Source organism: Crotalus tigris, unplaced genomic scaffold, assembly GCF_016545835.1.
Source record: "Crotalus tigris isolate CLP2741 ecotype Arizona unplaced genomic scaffold, ASM1654583v1 scf7180000023738.1706062, whole genome shotgun sequence".
In the NCBI taxonomy this organism is placed as follows: Eukaryota; Metazoa; Chordata; class Lepidosauria; order Squamata; family Viperidae; genus Crotalus; species Crotalus tigris.
Genome location: NW_024100150.1, coordinates 342,501 through 356,884, shown reverse-complemented (window position 1 = coordinate 356,884; position 14,384 = coordinate 342,501). Strand labels below are relative to the sequence as shown.

The following is a 14,384-nucleotide window of genomic DNA, read 5'->3' as shown; positions in this document are numbered from 1 at the left end:
GCGTCCTCTGTGCTCTCTGAGCTTGGTTATTTCCTTGCAGACGTTTCATGACCCAACTAGGTATCATCATCGGTGCCAGAAAAGAGTGGGGTTTGGGGAGAGGAGATGGAGAAAGAAGAAGAAGAAGAAGAAGAAGAAGAAGAAGAAGAAGAAGAAGAAGAAGAAGAAGAAGAAGAAGAAGAAGAAGAAGAAGAAGAAGAAGAAGACGAAGAAGAAGAAGAAGAAGAAGAAGAAGAAGAAGAAGAAGAAGAAGAAGAAGAAGAAGAAGAAGAAGAAGAAGAAGAAGAAGAAGAAGAAGAAGAAGAAGAAGAAAGAGTAGTAGTAGTAGTCTCTGAGCTGGGTTGTTTTCTTGCAGACGTTTCATGACCCATCTAGGTAACGTCATCAGTGCTAGTAAGGAGTGTGGTTTGCTGTCAGGAGGAAGCTGGGCAAATGGGGGGGGGCTTCCTGGTCTTTGAGAACGGGGCCTGTCCCTTCTCCCCCCTCCCCCTCTGCAGATTGCAGGCCAGAGCTGGTGAGCAGGACAAGCCCACATGGGGAGGGGCCCCTAGTCAATGGGGCGGAAGGTGAGCCGAGGGGGTTTCTCCGGCTTCAGAATGAAGCTGTAGATGGTCCAGATGTCCTCCTTGGAGACGGTGTCAATCTTGAAGTTCCTCAGGATCTGAAAGAGCCCCATGAAGAGAGACGGGGGTCCATCGGGGGCCCTTCCCTGCCTCCCCCTTTGCAAAGCCAGCCTTTGCATTCCCTGGCCTTTACTTCCCACAATCCCCCTTCGACTCACTGGGGGATGCCGTCCACCAAGGCATGCAAAGGCTTCCTTTTACAGGCAGTCCTCCACTTACGACCACAGTTGCCCGACATTTCTGTCGTTAAGTGAGTTTTGCCCCACTTTGCAATCTTTCGTGCCCCGGTTGTTAAATGAATCACTGCAGTTGTGAAGCTGGTCACGCAGTCCTTAAGTGAATCCGGCTTCCCCCTTGACTTGGCTTCTCAGAAGGTCGCAAAAGGGGATCATGTGACACCACCCCCTCCCCGGGACGCTGCGACCGTCATAAATAGGAGCCAGTTGCCCAGCGTCCAAATTTTGGCTATGTGACCAGGAGGAACACTGGAAAGAGTGAAAAAGATTCACAAGCCACTTCTTTCAACACTGTTCTAACGTCAAATGGTCACTAAAGGAACAGTCGTAAATTGAGGACTACCTAGACCAGGGGTCTTCAAATGTGGCCCTTTTATGACTTGTGGACTTCAACTCCCAGAATTCCTCAGCCAGGCACGCGTGCCTGGCTGAGGAATTCTGGAAGTTGAAGTCCACAAGTCATAAAAAGGTCATAGTTTCCTCACGCTGGCTGAGGAATTCTGGGAGTTGAAGTCCCCAAGTCATAAAAGGGTCACAGTTCCCTCACGCTGGCTGAGGAATTCTGGGAGTTGAAGTCCCCAAGTCATAAAAGGGTCATAGTTCCCTCACGCTGGCTGAGGAATTCTGGGAGTTGAAGTTCCCAAGTCATAAAAGGGCCAAGTTTGAAGACCCCTGCCCTAGGCAGAGGAGTCGGCTGTCGGGGCTACCCTGCAACCCCCCTCGGGGATCCCCCTGCCCGCCGGACTCACGTGCATGAGGAAGAGCGCCATTTCGGCCTCTGCCAGCCTCCGGCCGATGCACTGGCGCGAGCCGAAGCCAAAGGCCAGGGCCTTGAAGCTGTGGTCCTCTTTGCTCAGCCAGCGGGTGGGCTTGTACTGCTCGGGGTCCGCAAATACCGCCGGGCTCCGGCCCATGGAGTAGAGCCCCACCTGGCACAGAGTCTGGGGGAGGAGAAGGAGACGCTGCTGAAGAGGCCGCCATTTGCCCTCCTGCACCCGGAGAAGGCAGGGCAGGCCCTTCCGCCTCGCGGCTCCGGGGTCTTTCAGACGGCCGCCCAACCCACCCTGCTCCAAAGCCCCCAGGCGGCTCCGAGAGACGGTCTTCACTCCCATTACACCTCTCGTTACAGGCAGTCCCTGACGTACGACCGAGCCCCAAATTCCCGTCGCTAAGTAAGGCAGCTTTGAAGTGAGTTCTGCCCCATTTGACAGCCTTTCTTGGCACAGTCCTTAAGTGGATCACTGCAGTTATTAGTCACACGGTCGTTAAGCGAATCTGGCTTTCTCCCCATTGACTTTGCTTGTCGGAAGGTCGTAAAAGGGGACAACAGCATCCTAGGATGCTGCGATTGTCATAAATATGAACCAATTGCAAGCGTCTGAATTTTGATCACGTGACCATGGGGGAGACGCTGCAATGGTCGTAAATATGAAAGATTGTCCTTTTTCAGTGCCATTGTAACTTCAAACGGTCACTAAAGGATCAGTCATAAGTCGAAGACTGTCTGTGGTCACTGATGGTAACCCGAAGAGAGGCAAGGAATGGCAGCCCGAAGTCAACCCAGCCTCACCCAAGCATTGCACGTGAAGAGGCCCCCAAGGACCAAGAGGCGGTGGCCATGCGGGGAGGGGGAGACGGGGTCTCCTGTTGCCTGGAATTGGGTTTTATAAGAGTTTGCATCTAGGACCTTTGCCAAGCGGACCCTGTGCTCCAGTTTGCCCCACTGGGCTAGAGGCTGTCCGGCGTGGCAGGAATCCATCAGGTCAAGCCAGGCCGATCTTAGCCACACACACATCCCACACCTCCCCCGGGATTGTGGAGCTGGCAAGGGGCCGGCCCTTGGGCTGCCGGGCACTTACCCCAGCTGGTACGCAGTAATTCTGGAGCACCATATCTCTCAGAGGGTAGCGCTGGATGGTGATGCCCACCGGGTAGAGCCTGCAACAGAAGGGGGGGAGAAAAAAAGAGGAGCCGTTGCTTCTCCCCAGCTCTCCTGTGTGGAGATGGGTTCCTTCATTTTTATTTACACATCCAGCTTCTTAACTGCCCAACTTCCTCATAGAAATGGTGGACAGTTGCTGTTTCCCTGATAGTTTCAAAGCTTTGATCAGGGTAGGCAACCTTGGCTTTTTTATGACTGGTGGACTTCAACTCCCAGAATTCCTGAGTCAGCCTGGCTCAGCTTGGAAACTTCCCTTTCCCCTCAGCATGGCTGGCTCAGGAATTCTGGGAGTTGAAGTCCACCAGTCATAAAAGAGCCAAGGTTGCCTATCCCTGGTGGGCTATAAACCAGGAGCCTGTGAATTCTAGTTCTGCCTGCCCCCCCCCCTTCTCAGCTCTAGGAGGAAAAGGTTGGTAATCCACTTCTGAAAAAAAGTTGCCAGGAAAATTGTCCATGTAGTTGCCGAGAGCTAAGACTGATTTGAAAGCAGCCGACGTGCTTCATACTTTCAGGCTGTTCATTTTTCACTCTTGTTTATTAGATTTTTATTCTGCCTTTATTACTTTATACCAGGGGTCTTCCAACTTGGCCCTTCAGCTTCCAAATTCTGAGGAATTCTGGGAGTTGAAGTCCACGAGTCATCAAAGGGCCAAATTTGAAGACCCCTGCTTTATACAGTAGTAATTCAAGGTGGTGAACGTACATAACACTCCTTCCTTTTCCTATGGTCCCCACAACAACAGCCAAGTTGGCTTTTGTGGCCAAGGCAGGACTAGAATTCACGGCATCCTGGTCTCTAGGCCACTCCCTTAAGCACTACACCAAGTTGCCTCTCAGTGTAAAAATTGTACCTGAGCTTCGGTGGTCCCGGGCTGGTCCCCATAGGAGAGGCATTCAGCTGGAGACCCTGTGAACCCAGCCCCCCCCCGGCCTCCCCCTTACCTCAGCGTCTCCTTAATGGCCCCCTTGAGCAGCGGCATGGCGTTCAGCACCTTGGAGAGCTCCTTGGAGCCCTGGGCCTGGGCTGCCTTGATCTCCTCCCGAATGGCGGTCTGGACCTGAGGGTTGCGGGCCAGCTCAAAGAGGGTGAAGAGCAGGGGCATGGCGGTCTGTGGGGGAGCCGGGGAGGGGGGCAGAAAGGGGGGACAGATGGAGACGAGAGGAGAGGAGAAATGGATGGATGGGTGGATGGATGGATGGATGGATGGGTGGGTGGGTGGGTGGGTGGGTAGATGGATAAATGGATAGATGGATGGGGCAGAGGAGAGAGACAGGGACAGAGGAGAGGAGAGGAGAGGAGAGGGGAGGGGAGGGGAGGGGAGGGGAGGGGAGGGAAGGAGAGAAGAAATGGAGGGGTGGATGAATGGATGGATGGATGGATAGATAGATGGATAAATGGATAGATGGATGGGGCAGAGGAGAGAGACAGGGACAGAGCAGAGGAGAGGAGATGGAAGGGGAGGGGAGGAGAGAAGGGGTGGATGAATGAATGGATGGGTGGGTGGGTGGGTGGGTGGGTGGGTGGATGGGTGGATGGATAGATGGATGGATGGATGGATGGATGGATGGATGGATGGATGGATGGGGCAGAAGAGAGAGATGGGGACAGAGGAGAGGAGACGAGAGGAGAGGAGAGGAGAAATGGAGGGGTGGATGAATGGATGGATGGGTGGGTGGGGCAGAGGAGAGAGATGGGGACAAAGGAGAGAAGAAATGGAGGGGTGGGTGGATGGATGGGTGGGTGGGTGGGTGGATAGAAGGATGGATGGATGGATGGATGGATGGATGGGGATACAGGAGAAGAGGGGAGGGGAGGGGAGGGGAGGAGGAGAGGAGAGGAGAAGAGAAGAGAAGATTGTTCAGAATCTCAAGCAGAAACAGCCAACCCCACGCTGTTTTGCAGGAACCTGCTTCCAACTTTTAAGCCAATGAGATCACCCTCACTTGGCAGCTGGTTTTGACCGGCCTCCCTCTCTCTCTCTGGGCGAAACTGAACAGAATTAGGCGTTTCCCTGGAAGACGGGCCTCTGCCCCGTATCAGTGGGGATGGAAAGGCTCCCCTTGTTGCGATTATGGTGCTGATAAACTATTAAACGTATTGCGCAAGATTGCACACAACGGGCGTTCTCTGCTTCCCTAGAAACCTGCACCAAGTAACACCAAAGGCCTGGATAGCTGAACTGAACCTCCAGATATAAGGCCATAATCTCCATAGGTTTTGGATGTAATTACATTCACTTTCCTTCTGCCAGGTTCTCACCATACGCTAAATAAATAAATGATCACCCTCCTGGCTTTCCCGGAGGCTAATTGTCACTTCAAAAATGTTCTGTACCCCACCAGCCACTGAGACAAGCAGCCTTCCAGGGCTCCTCAACCGTGGCAACTTTAAGACTTGTGGACTTCAACTCCCAGAATTCCTCAGCAAAGCTGGCTGAGGAATTCTGGGAGTTGAAGTCCACAAGTCTTAAAGTTGCCACGGTTGAGGAGCCCTGGTTAAACCCTTTTCCAAGTGCCTGGAGCAGCCGTGCCCAGCTCCAGAAAGCAGCGCCTGGGGAACAAGGCGTCCTCCGGGCTCCTGGCCAGCATCCTTCTTCAGCTTGGTGGCCTGGGAACGTTTGGAAGGCTGGAATTACAAACTATTTTAAAGGCAGACTGATGGTTGCTTCTGATTTGATGACAACCTGCAGAAGCAGCATCAGAAATATTGCTCTCGGGTGCCAGCAAGGTTGGATGGCGAACCAGCCCAAGAATGGAATGGAGGATCCCTTGCTAAAGATAAAAACTGGTGGAGCTCAGGACTCTGTCCAACTCTTATTTTCTGAGAGTCCCCAAGGTGCTTTTCCAAAAGTCAGCTGGACACTTTTTTTCCCTTGAGGAAGAAGCTTCTCACCCAAGAAGCTTCATCGGTTCTGGCAGGTTGGTGTGAGCAAAACCCCCTTTGAGACAACTAAGAGCCGAGGTGGCGCAGCAGTTAGAGTGCAGTACTGCAGGCCACTTTAGCTGACTGTGTTCAGCAGGTCAGCGGTTCAAATCTCACCGGCTCAAGGTTGACTCAGCCTTCCATCCTTCCGGGGTAGGTAAAAGGAGGACCCAAATTGTTGGGGGCAATGTAAAATATATATATACATTGCTTACTGGTGTACATCGCTTAGAGAGTGCTTGCACCTAAGCGGTATATAAGTCTCATAAATAAATAAATAAATAAAATAAACTATGGCCTGGACGACTGAGAATCTCCACACACATCTATTCCTAGAGGTCCCTCCCCCAACACAGTAGCCTGCTCCAACGGAAGGACAAGGAACCACACGTGAACTGCCCTGGGCAGAGAAGGGCCAATGGGTCAAGGGATAGCACGAGTGTTACATGATTGTGGTGCACCTGACACCCTGTGTTTCCTCGGGGATATTTGTGTGACCCTTAGGCACACTCACCGTGTCCACACCCCCGGCTGTTAACTCGGTGACGTTGGCCTTGATGGAGTCAAGAGGCAGCTCAGCCTGGACCAGCAACTCCGCCATGATCCCCGAATATTTGCGGGGCTTCCCCAGGCAGAACTCCTGGTAGATGTTCTGGATGCATTTGTCAGCTGGAAGAAACAACCCAAGGAGTGAGAAGCACCCGAGACCCAGGCCCTGCTCAGTGCGACCACCCAGAACAGGGAGATAGCCTAGATGTTTCCTAGTTGGGTAATGAAATGTCTGCAAGAAAACAACCAGGCTCAGAGAGCACCAAGGACCTCAGAGTCCCTCCTCCTCCTGCTCCCCCCTCTTCCTCTTCATCTCCCCCCTCCTCCTCCTCCTCCTCCTCATCTCCCCCCTCCTCCTCCTCCCCTCTGCAAACCCTCTCCCTTCTAGCACTGATGTTGTTACCTAGTTGGGTAATGAAATGTATGCAAGAAAACCAAGCTCAGAGAGCATCAAGGACCTCATAGTTATCTTCCTCCTCCTTCTCCTCTTCCACTCCAAAAGCCCCGCTCTTCTAGCACTGAAGACGCTACATATTTGGGTCATGAAACATCTGCAGGAAAACCACCCAACTCAGAGAGCACCAAGGACCCTTCATTTCAACCTGAGTTACAAAGATTCTCCGTTGTTGAAACCGTGCCTCTCCTGGCACGGTGGCTTCAGGACTGGGGGGTTGGGCAAGCTCAGTCATGCTGAAGCAGCCCTTCAACCACATAGACTACATCCCCCATCACCACCAATCAGATAGGAGGTTGTGAGGTATCTAGGGAGCCTGACGGAGGTAGCTGATCCAGACCAACCCCAAAAGGGCCTGAGGCTGGAAGGCAGACGCCATCCCTGGAGCTCAATGCACTTTGGCCAACCCATGTTTGGTGTCCTAGACCTTTTTTTTTTATTTATTGAAAATTTTTAAAATTTTTACAAAAAAAAACAACCCTCCCCAACCCACCCCAACCCTCCCACTCCCTCCCTCAACCTTCCCAGAACTGAATATAGGCTTAATTAAAATTTCTTAAATTCTTAAAAAAAAAGTATAAACCATAAATAAGTCTAAATACATTACTTAAACAACTTATAAAATGATTAACAATAATATATACGTAAAAAAAGCATAAATATTAAAGAAAAAAAAGAAAAATGCTTAAAAGAAAAAAATAAAGAAAAGGAAAGAAGAAAAGAAAGAAAGCAAAATAAAAAATAAGAAATATAAGGAAGAAGAAAAAAAAATACAGTCTATAAAATATTAAAATTTATATATAAGTTATTGAAAAACTAAATAATATTTTTATATCCAACTTATGTTGTATAAAATCTATCCATTTTTCCCATACCGCAAAAAACTTCTCTTGAGATTGATCCTTTAAAAAAGCCGAAATCTTTGCCATTTCCGCCAGATAAGAAATTTTAGAAAACCACTCTTGCAAAGTAGGCAAAGATTCCTTCTTCCAATATTGCCCTACTAACAACCTTGCGGCCGTGATTAAATTTAACATCAATATAACCTCCTTAGTGTCACAATCGATAACAATACCTAGCAAAAACAATTGTGGGGTAAATTTTACCCTCCTTCTAAAAATTCTTTGAATATTCCACCATATCTTAATCCAAAAGGCTTTTATATTTTTACACGACCACCAAGTATGATAATAAGTAGCATCCAAACAACCACATCTCCAACATTTGGGCTGTAAGTCAGGATACATACGAGACATTTTTTGTGGATCAAGGTGCCATCTGTAAAACATTTTATAAAAATTCTCCCTTAAGTTCTGGGCTTGTGTAAATTTAACATTCCTCACCCAGATGGTTTTCCAGGTATCTAGTAGGTCTGGTTCACCAAAATTTTGTGCCCATTTAATCATACATTCTTTAATTATTTCTGGTTCTGAATCCAATTCTACTAGCACCCCATAAATTCTCTTAATGTGAGTTCGTCTTTGATCTTTTACTTGTTTGAGAGGTCCTAGACCTTGATCACTGCCCCGTTGTGTCATTTTAGCTCAGTGGCCCCTCGCTCACCCACCCAACCCATTTTGCAGTTTCCTCCAGGCCTCTGCCATCCTGTTGGTGGTGACCTTCAACCCCACCCCCCCCCCCGGACTCCAGTGCCCGGCTCCTCCCAGGCTGACCGTGGCTGAAGATAGTATCCCAGGCCTTCAGGTGGTCCTGCCAGAGCTTGTTGTTCACCCAGCGCATCACGCCTGGCGGGATGAAGAGCAGAGGCAGCGTAGTCTGCAACATGATCTCCACGGCGCTGATGAACTCCTGGGACTCGGGCTTGGGACTCTCCTCCAGAAGACCCAGACGCTCTCCATACAAGGCGTAGCTGCTGGCTGTTGGGTGGAGGGTCACAAGGAGAGGAGAAGGTCAAGCAGCAAGTCCCAGACAGAGAAAGGAGGGCAATCACCCTCCAGGTTAGGGCTAGGATGCCTATTTGGGCCATTTTGAGCCTTATGGAATTCTTCTCCAAGAAAAGAACAGATTGATGCCTGATCCCTGGACACCAGCCAATTCATCAATCAGTTTTCTCCACTTTGATGTTCTCCAGATATGGCAGGTCTCAGTTTCCACTTCCTGCTCTTGAAATGGCTAGTTAGCCTTGGAGATTAGGAACAGTGTTTAACTCAGGGGTCACCAACCTGTGATTCCGTGGACTGGTACCGGTCCGTGGCATGCCAGCAACCGGTCCGCACAAACAAGCAAAGCCCCATCCATGGGATGCAGGCAGCACACAAAATCATACTCCTTCCGGTCCGTGGAAAAACCTCTTATCATGTAACTGGTCCCTGGTGTGCAAAAGGTTGGGGACCTCTGGTTTAACTTAGTTACTAAGTTAACTGGTTTTCTGAATTCCCACAGTCCTCTGAAATCTATCAACCAGGGGTGCCCAATCTTGGCAACTTTTAAGATTTGTGGACGTCGACTGCCAGAATTCCCAAACCAGGTCAGCTTCTGGGAGTTGAAGTCCACATCTTAAAAGTTGCAAGGTTGGACACCCCTGCTTTAGAAAGCCCCCAGAAAGCCCTGATCGCAACACCCCAAAGATTAAAATGCACTTTGCTAGAATGCTGGCTAGCTGGGGCATTCTGGGAATTGAAGTCCACAGATCTTAAAAGTTGCCAAGATTGGACACCCTGTCCTAAAGGAAAGGCAATATCAGTCAGTCAGTCAATCAGACAGACTGAGACATCTTTGCAAAGGGCTCCTTATGCAGCAAGGCTGGCTGGGGCATTCTGGGAATTGAAGTTCACAGGTCTTAAAGTTGCCACAGTTGGACACTCCTGCTCTGAGCCATTTCGTTGGGGGGGGGGTTTCACTTACAAGACTGAGTCCCAAGGTTATGGCTAACCAGCTGGTTAGTTGAATGCAGCTGTGGGAGGTTTAACTGAATTGGTTGCTTAAATGGCCCAACGTGGAGCTGATCCTGCAAAGTTTGGCCTCAGTGGGTGGTGAATGAAATAGAAACCTCACAGTTCTTCTGACTAACTGCTTCCCTACCAGTTTTGGGCCTTCTCTCTGCTGGAGGGGCTCTCCAGGCCCCCTTGGGGTCCTTTTCCTGTCCCCTTCCAAGCGAGGCCTCGCCCAACTAAGGAAGGAGGCCCGCCGGGACTTTCAGAGGAAGCCATGAGAAGAAGACCTTCCACACTCCCAGAGATGCCCCCGATGCACGGAGGGGGGGCGGAGTGGGGAGCACGCAGAGGTGGGCATGCTGGGAGGGGGCCGTCTCAAAAGGCCTGGCCGTACCTTCCAGCGTGAAGCGGAAGAGATCGTGGTAGAGGTCCACGGTCAGAGAGCCCCGGGTGTTCTTCCTGACCTGCCGGTGCATGAAAGCCACAAAGTCCTCGGCCACCGTGTTGAGGAAGGGCAGGAACTTGCGGGTGCCGGCAGGGCTGATCACTTCCTTGTTGAGGGTCAGACGGTCCGAGCGCCACTCTTCCCCGTTCCTGCAAAGCAAGGTCACCCCCACAGGTGAGACCCCCGGCTGCCGGCTTTTCTCCGTGAAGGACCTCCGTGCCCCAGTTCATTGCGGGAGCCTCCCTTGCCTCTGCCCAGTAGCCCTCTTCAATCCAGACCCTTCCCCCCTTTCCACTGAAGCCCCCGAAGCCCCTTCTGTCCATGAACCCTCCAGCCATGCAATCCTAAGTTGCATTAACAGGATTCAATCAAGGTACTAACACCAGTCTATAAAGCCTTAGTAAGACCACACCTAGAATATGGCAACCAGTTTTGGTCTCCACACTATAAAAGAGATGTTGAGACTCTCGAAAGAGTGCAGAGAAGAGCCACAAAGATGATCAGGGGACTGGAGGCTAAAGCATATAAGGAACGGTTGCTGGAATTAAGTAACTTACAATAGGAAGACGCCACATTTGTGGTTCCTCAAAGTGCGGTGGGCTAGCCACGAGTCTATGCCCATCCGGCGTGGAAAAATCCCCTCTGTCTGGAAAAGCTGGGCGGCATCCTGTGGCAGGAAGACGTTGACGCTGTCATGGCTGCCCACCGTTTCCCTGTCAAAGCAACAGAATCGGATCATTGAAAGAACCGCCCGCCTGCTCTGCGCTTCTGGGATTAGAGCAAAGAACCAAGGAAGGAAGGAAGGGAGGGAGGGAGGGAGGGAGGAAGAAAGGAAGAAAGGAAGAAAGAAAGAGGGAGGGAGGGAAGGAAGGAAGGAAGGAAGGAAGGAAGGAGGGAGGGAGGGAGGGAGGGAGGGAGGGAGGGAGGGAGGGAGGGGGAAGGAAGGAAGGAAAGGAGGGAGGGAGGGGGAGGAAAAGAGGGAGGGAGGGAGGGAAGAAAAAAAGAAGGAAGGAAGGAAGGAAGGAAGGAAGGAAGGAAGGAAGAAAGAAAGAAAGAAAGAAAGAAAGAAAGAAAGAAAGAAAGAAAGAAAGAAAAGCAGTACCAGCAGACTTGCAAGATTCTGCTATTACAGCCAAACTCAATATAAGTAGTTTTCACCTTCCTGGGGAATTGATTTCTTAGTCTGGCCTACGTAATAGTATAGAGTAAGACAATAACAAACCACTTAACCACATAAGCACACACGCGCATACACACACACACACACACAAAAAAAAAAAAAAAATGCCTACTGCATCCGTGCAGTCTTGACTGCCTTGTGGAAGGCCAGCAGTCCAGATGCTGAAGGGCTGAGGGTGCTCCAGAGAAAGGGGTCACCTTCAGACCCCTTGAATTGTTGTGGAAGTGGGGCTTTCGGTGTCTCCGCCCTGTATGCAGAGCAAGGCAAGATGATCTCTATGGTACCTCGAAGCCAAGTCTTCCAGGGCTTAGGTCAAAAGCAGTGCCTTGAATGGGACTCAGGACCCAACTGTCAACCAAAGGGGCAACTGGAAGGCATTATAAGAGTTGTGTAGTGGCTCTCACCTGCTAACAACCTGCCCACCACATCTAGAACCAGCTGCAACTTTTGCCCTGTGTTGAAACAATGGTTTGGAGTGCATTATAAAAATCTAACTTCATGGTGATACGGCCAAGGGTCCTTGCCGGAGCCACAAATCCTAGAATGAACCTTAAGGTGTAAATTTGCTCCTTCAAAATAAACCAGTCTCTTCTTTAAAATCTCCAGTGTTGAAGCATCCACAACTTCTGCAGGTAAGCTGGTCCACTGATCGATTGTTCTCACTGTTAGGAAATTCCTCCTTAGTTCCAGGTTATAATAATAATTATAAAGTTGAAAGGGACCTGGGAGGTCATCTAGTCCAACCCCCGGCTCAGGCAGGAAACCCTATACCATTTCAGACAAATGGCTGTCCAGTCTCCTCTTAAAAACTTCCAATGTTGGAGCATTCACCGCTTCAGGAGGCAGGTTGTTCCACTGGTTAATTGTTCTAACTGTCAGGAAATTTCTCCTTAATTCCAGGTTGCTTCTTTCTTTGGTCAGTTTCCAACCATTGTTTCTTGTCCTGCCTTCAGGAGCTTTGAAAAATAAATTGACCCCCTTCTTTTTTGTGGCAGCCCTTCAGATATTGGAAGGCCGCTATCATGTTTTCCCCCCCCCACGTCCTTCTCTTTGCTAGACTAGACATACCCAATTCCTGCAACTGTTTTTCATATGTTCATATATGAACTTTTCATAGCCTCCAGTCCCCTAATCAACTTGGTTGCTCTTCTCGCGTCTTGCCAGCTGGGGAATTCTGGCTGTTGAAGTCCCCCCTTCTTCAGGTGGCCAAGATTGGGAAACCCTGGTCAGCCGTGAGTAAAAGAAAACTTTCTTTCTCAGTTCTGCTAGCAGAGCCATTTTGCTTCTGGACACCCATCCCGGCCAGCGAGACCTTGGCGTCTGTCTTCAGTCAAGCCTCTGCTTTTCTCTCTCTTAGAACCAGCAAGGCCCTCTTTGTTTATTCTTCTTGACATATTCACAGAACGTGTGTATGTGTGTGTGTGTGTGTGTGTGTGTGTGTCTGTGTGTCTGTGTGTTTGTGCAGCCTCAGCAAGTTCCTCAGAATGCTTGCAAGGCATTAAAAAGTGCTCTCCCTAACCTGTCCCATCCAGCCCACTTCTCCCCCAGACCCAAATAGGTTGCTTTGCATTGATCGACGTAGGGACCCCTCGTTTCAGCCCCGAACTGCAAATATTCTCCCTTATTGCTACTCAGGGATTTCCATTCTCACTCAAGAATCCCCTCTGTTTTTGTACAGGCAGTCCTTGATTTACAGCAGTTCATTTAGTGACCGTTTAAAGTTACAACGGTGCTGGGAAAAAAAGTGATTTATGACTGTTTTTATAGTTAGCCCTGTTGCAGCGCCCTCACGGCCAAGTGATCTAAATTCAGATCCTCTGTAGCAGACTCATATTTACAACAATTGTGGCGTCCTGGGGCCGTGTGATCCCCTTTTACAACACTGTGATAAGCGGACTCAGTGGAGAAGCTGTGACTAACTTAAGGAGGCTAAAACATATAAAGAACGGTTGCTGGAATTGGGTATGTCTAGTTTAACGAAGAGAAGGACTAGGGGGGACATGATAGCAGCCTTCCAGTATCTCAGGGGCTGCCCCAAAGAAGAGGGAGTCAAGCTATTCTCCAAAGCGCCGGAAGGCAAGACAAGAAGCAACGGATGGAAACTGATCAAGGAGAGAAGCAACCTAGAACTAAGGAGAAACATTCCTGACAGTGAGAACAATTAACCAGTGGAACAACCTGCCTCCAGAAGCTGTGAATGCTCCAACACTGGAAGTTTTTAAGAGGAGACTGGACAGTCATTTGTCCGAAATGGTGTAGGGTTTCCTGCCTGGCAGGGGGTTGGACTAGATGACCTCCAAGGTCCCTTCCAACATAATAATAATAATAATTTTATTATTATTATTATTATTATTATTTGCTTAACAACAGGGCCAAGAAAAATTGTGAAACAGGGCAAAGCTGACTTAACAAATGTCCCATGAGCGACAGGGGTCCAGGACATCTGAGCAAACACCCCCGCCACCTCCATCCCATTGCAAAGATTCCTTTCACAAACCCCCCTGCTGGGGAAGGGTCTCCCCCCCCCGTCTGGACCAGGTGCCTTCACCCACCCATACAGAGAACCCTCGACTTACGACCACGATGGAGCCCAAGATTTCTGTTGCTAAGTGAAACATTTGTTCAGTGACTTTTGCCCCGTTTTACGACCTTTCTCACCATAGTTCTTAAGTGAATCACTGTAGTTGTTAAGTTAGTAGCAAATAGCCCTCTGACTTATATACCACAGGGCTTCACAGCCCCCTCTAAGCCCTTTGCAGAGGCGGCATCTGTTGCCCCCAACAATCTGAGTCCTCCTTTTCCGACCTCAGAAGGACGGAAAGCTGAGTCAACCTTGAACCGGTCAGGATCGAACTGCTGTCGGCAGAATTAGTCTGCAGTACTGCCACTGCACCACCAGGGGTCTAGTAACACAGTTGTTAAGGGAATCTGGCTTCCCCACTGACTTGGCTTCTCAGGTCACAAAAGGGAATCGTGTGACCTTGGGACACCACAACCGTCATAAATATGAGTCAGTTGCCAAGTCTCTGAATTTTAATCATGTGACCAAAAGGGGCGGCTGCAACAACAGTCACAGGTGTGAAAAACGGTTGTAAGTCTCTTTTTTCAGTGCCATCGTAACTTCGAACAGTCCCCAAA

At 49.8% G+C, this 14,384-nt stretch overlaps 1 protein-coding gene across 1 annotated transcript in view; it reads right to left on the bottom strand.

Moving 5' to 3' along the window:
- Positions 1 to 280: 280 nt before the first annotated feature.
- LOC120298053 (cytochrome P450 11B, mitochondrial-like) overlaps positions 281 to 14,384 on the bottom strand; it is a 17,172-nt gene continuing 3,068 nt past the window's right edge. Inside the window, exons 2-9 of the mRNA XM_039321402.1 lie at positions 10,624 to 10,779; positions 10,016 to 10,215; positions 8,401 to 8,604; positions 6,239 to 6,393; positions 3,744 to 3,910; positions 2,719 to 2,797; positions 1,609 to 1,800; positions 281 to 661 (exon numbers count right to left, since the gene is read on the bottom strand). Of these exons, the coding sequence (XP_039177336.1) occupies positions 548 to 661; positions 1,609 to 1,800; positions 2,719 to 2,797; positions 3,744 to 3,910; positions 6,239 to 6,393; positions 8,401 to 8,604; positions 10,016 to 10,215; positions 10,624 to 10,779 (1,267 nt within the window). The 3' untranslated portion in view covers positions 281 to 547. The remainder of the gene's footprint in view (positions 662 to 1,608; positions 1,801 to 2,718; positions 2,798 to 3,743; positions 3,911 to 6,238; positions 6,394 to 8,400; positions 8,605 to 10,015; positions 10,216 to 10,623; positions 10,780 to 14,384) is intronic.